We start from the raw sequence: 2,400 nt of genomic DNA, 5'->3' as shown, positions 1-2,400 counted from the left end.
AACTAAGAAAAGTAAAAAGTCCCAGTGTCGCTGGCGAAGTGGGAGGCCATCCTTATTCGTGCTTCAGTTTCTTCCTATTGACAAATATTATAATACTAGGTGAGCATCGCGTTTGCTGCGCTCCACTTGATGCTAAAATAGGGTCGACACTTAAAATTGTGAATGCACAATTTTAAGCGACGCCCCCCATCTAAGCCAAAAAATCGCAGTTCATTTAACTAATTACGAAGCACGAAAGCTTCGGTAGGCTGTTTAATGGGCCTTTATCGATCCTTTATTACGCTCGTGTTTCTTTCTTGACTGATTAATTTGAGTCCGATGCTTGTCACACATGCGGTAAGGCTGTCCATCTTTGCGAATACCGCATGGACTGGTACAGTTGTATGAAGCGTACTCGCATCCACCCTGAGTACGAATCTCTGCCAGAAGCTTTTCACGCCTGACCTTGGATTTTGCGTTTATCATATCTCGATGCTGCATGGAATGAGGTTCTCCATTTCTTTTTATGGCAACCTCGTTGAAACATGCCGTGGAGTACACACAGGCAGGACCTGCGATGTCGCTACGGTGACAATATCGTCGGTGCTCCTCGCAAAAAGCGTAGTTGCCACCGTTTGAGCGCTTTGCAAGAGAGTTCTTGCATCCAGTTGAATACTTGCATTGTCTAGATTGGCAGAGCATATTGCGAGTAAACTATCTTTCTAATTGTGATTTTTCCCCTGCCAAATTACCACTAATTAGATCTTAAACTGACCACCGAAGTCATCGGAAGGATACATACATTGTTGTGCCATCGTCGCTGCCGCTCACGCAGGTCGTTCGGGTCGTGTTGCTTCGATGAGCGTTCATTGTCTTTGCAGTAACCTTTCTGTAGAGGAGGGATATTTTTGTTGGTCTTGTTTACAAAATTAGACCTAAGTTCCGAAACAATGAACGTTGTTGATGCCATAACATTAGTAAGTTTTAATTTCGCCGTTTTAGCAGTGTGTTGGTTGCGAATTGGATAGAACGAGTCCATTAAATGTTGTCATCTTGCTCTCGTTTGCAACGGCTGTGATAACAATACCTTTACGTAATGGGGATTCCCTGAGATCGTTTGCTTATAAGGTTCCCGGAATTTGTGATGGCCAAAGCTTGGCCATGCCATACGAAAATGCGTCGATGTGGTGGTGATAACAATCGGTAGAGCTGGTTTACGCGTTATTGGTGGCTGTAGCACGTAGTTTTAAAGCAGGTGCACAACTAGAACACTAGAAATGAATATTATAAGATAGAAACTATTTTTTTTTAACAATATGACATCTAATTGGGTGGTAATGGTTAATAATTGCTACTTGTATTCACTACCTCGGGGACAACTGCATGTTGTGAACAATTGCTAAGTGTTTCATTTCTTGTAAAATTGAGAATGTAGATCTTTGTGTGCTACAGACAAGATCAGCGACGCGCAATGCTTCTGCTCTAAAGTACGATTCGCGTTCAGGTGAGATTTTAAGCTTTTCTAAACTCAAACGATGTGTGAGTACTATATCGTCTCGATGCTTAACACGAGAGAGAGCAACATAAGCAAAAGATACATTTGGTAAAGAGTTTGAATGAAATACGACTTTTGAACAGATAAGACCTTGCACTTTGTGGATAGTCATACATGTAGCATACGCAAGACGCAGTGGATTCCACTTCTAACGACTTTAAGCTCACTTCTCGCATTTCCCCACGATGTCTATTTTGGGATGATTGGGATAATTTTTGGGACGTTTGGCAAGAAAGACGGTCCAAAGTACTCGTCAAGTACCTGCACAGGACAATGGGAAGCTCCAAACCACACACAAAGATGAGATCATATACAATCGCATTTGTTCCGTTGCATAACCCTGTTGTTTGGTCCACGTTAAATGTTAATGTAACAGGAGCTCCAATTGCTAAATTAACTGCAGTAGGTATAACACGATCTCGTGTCGAAACTTTTTCTTGGGCCTGTTCTAAGAGAGCGTTCACTATACCTGTCGGAATTTCTCGATTGGTCATTGGTGACAGCTTTTTTTTGAAAAACTTGGTGGAGTGATTTTAGCTGTACAACAGGAAAAGGGCTCGTTCTTAAATTGGTTTCGTTAGCGTCATCCACATCTGCGTTTAAGAAAAGCAATGTGCTTAGCAGTCTTCACCCAGTCAGGCATGTTATCTTTGCTGCGGAATCTAGTGTTAAACAAATTAACATCTTGTTGCGTGGGAGATTTATCCCTTAACCTGCGTAGTGCTTCAAACCATTCACAGTCATTTTTTCCTCTGTATTGACTACTTAAGGAGCACACGCAGCTAATTTCTTCCCAAATTTCGCGTCCTTTACGCTGAATGTCATCTCGTATTCTATCCGTAGATGTAGCTAAAGAATACGGAATA

General features: G+C 41.9%; 1 protein-coding gene across 1 annotated transcript; it reads right to left on the bottom strand.

The window, feature by feature from the left end:
* Window positions 1-701: 701 nt before the first annotated feature.
* On the bottom strand, window positions 702-949 carry PPTG_23632 (hypothetical protein; the record flags this gene model as incomplete). Its single annotated transcript, XM_008912229.1, has 2 exons — window positions 702-719; window positions 782-949. The coding sequence occupies 2 exons, from the start codon at window positions 947-949 to the stop codon at window positions 702-704; spliced, it is 186 nt and encodes a 61-aa protein (XP_008910477.1).
* Window positions 950-2,400: the final 1,451 nt, after the last annotated feature.

Source organism: Phytophthora parasitica (assembly GCF_000247585.1).
Source record: "Phytophthora parasitica INRA-310 unplaced genomic scaffold supercont2.45, whole genome shotgun sequence".
NCBI lineage: Eukaryota > Oomycota > Peronosporomycetes > Peronosporales > Peronosporaceae > Phytophthora > Phytophthora nicotianae.
This window is presented reverse-complemented; position numbering and strand designations above follow the sequence as displayed.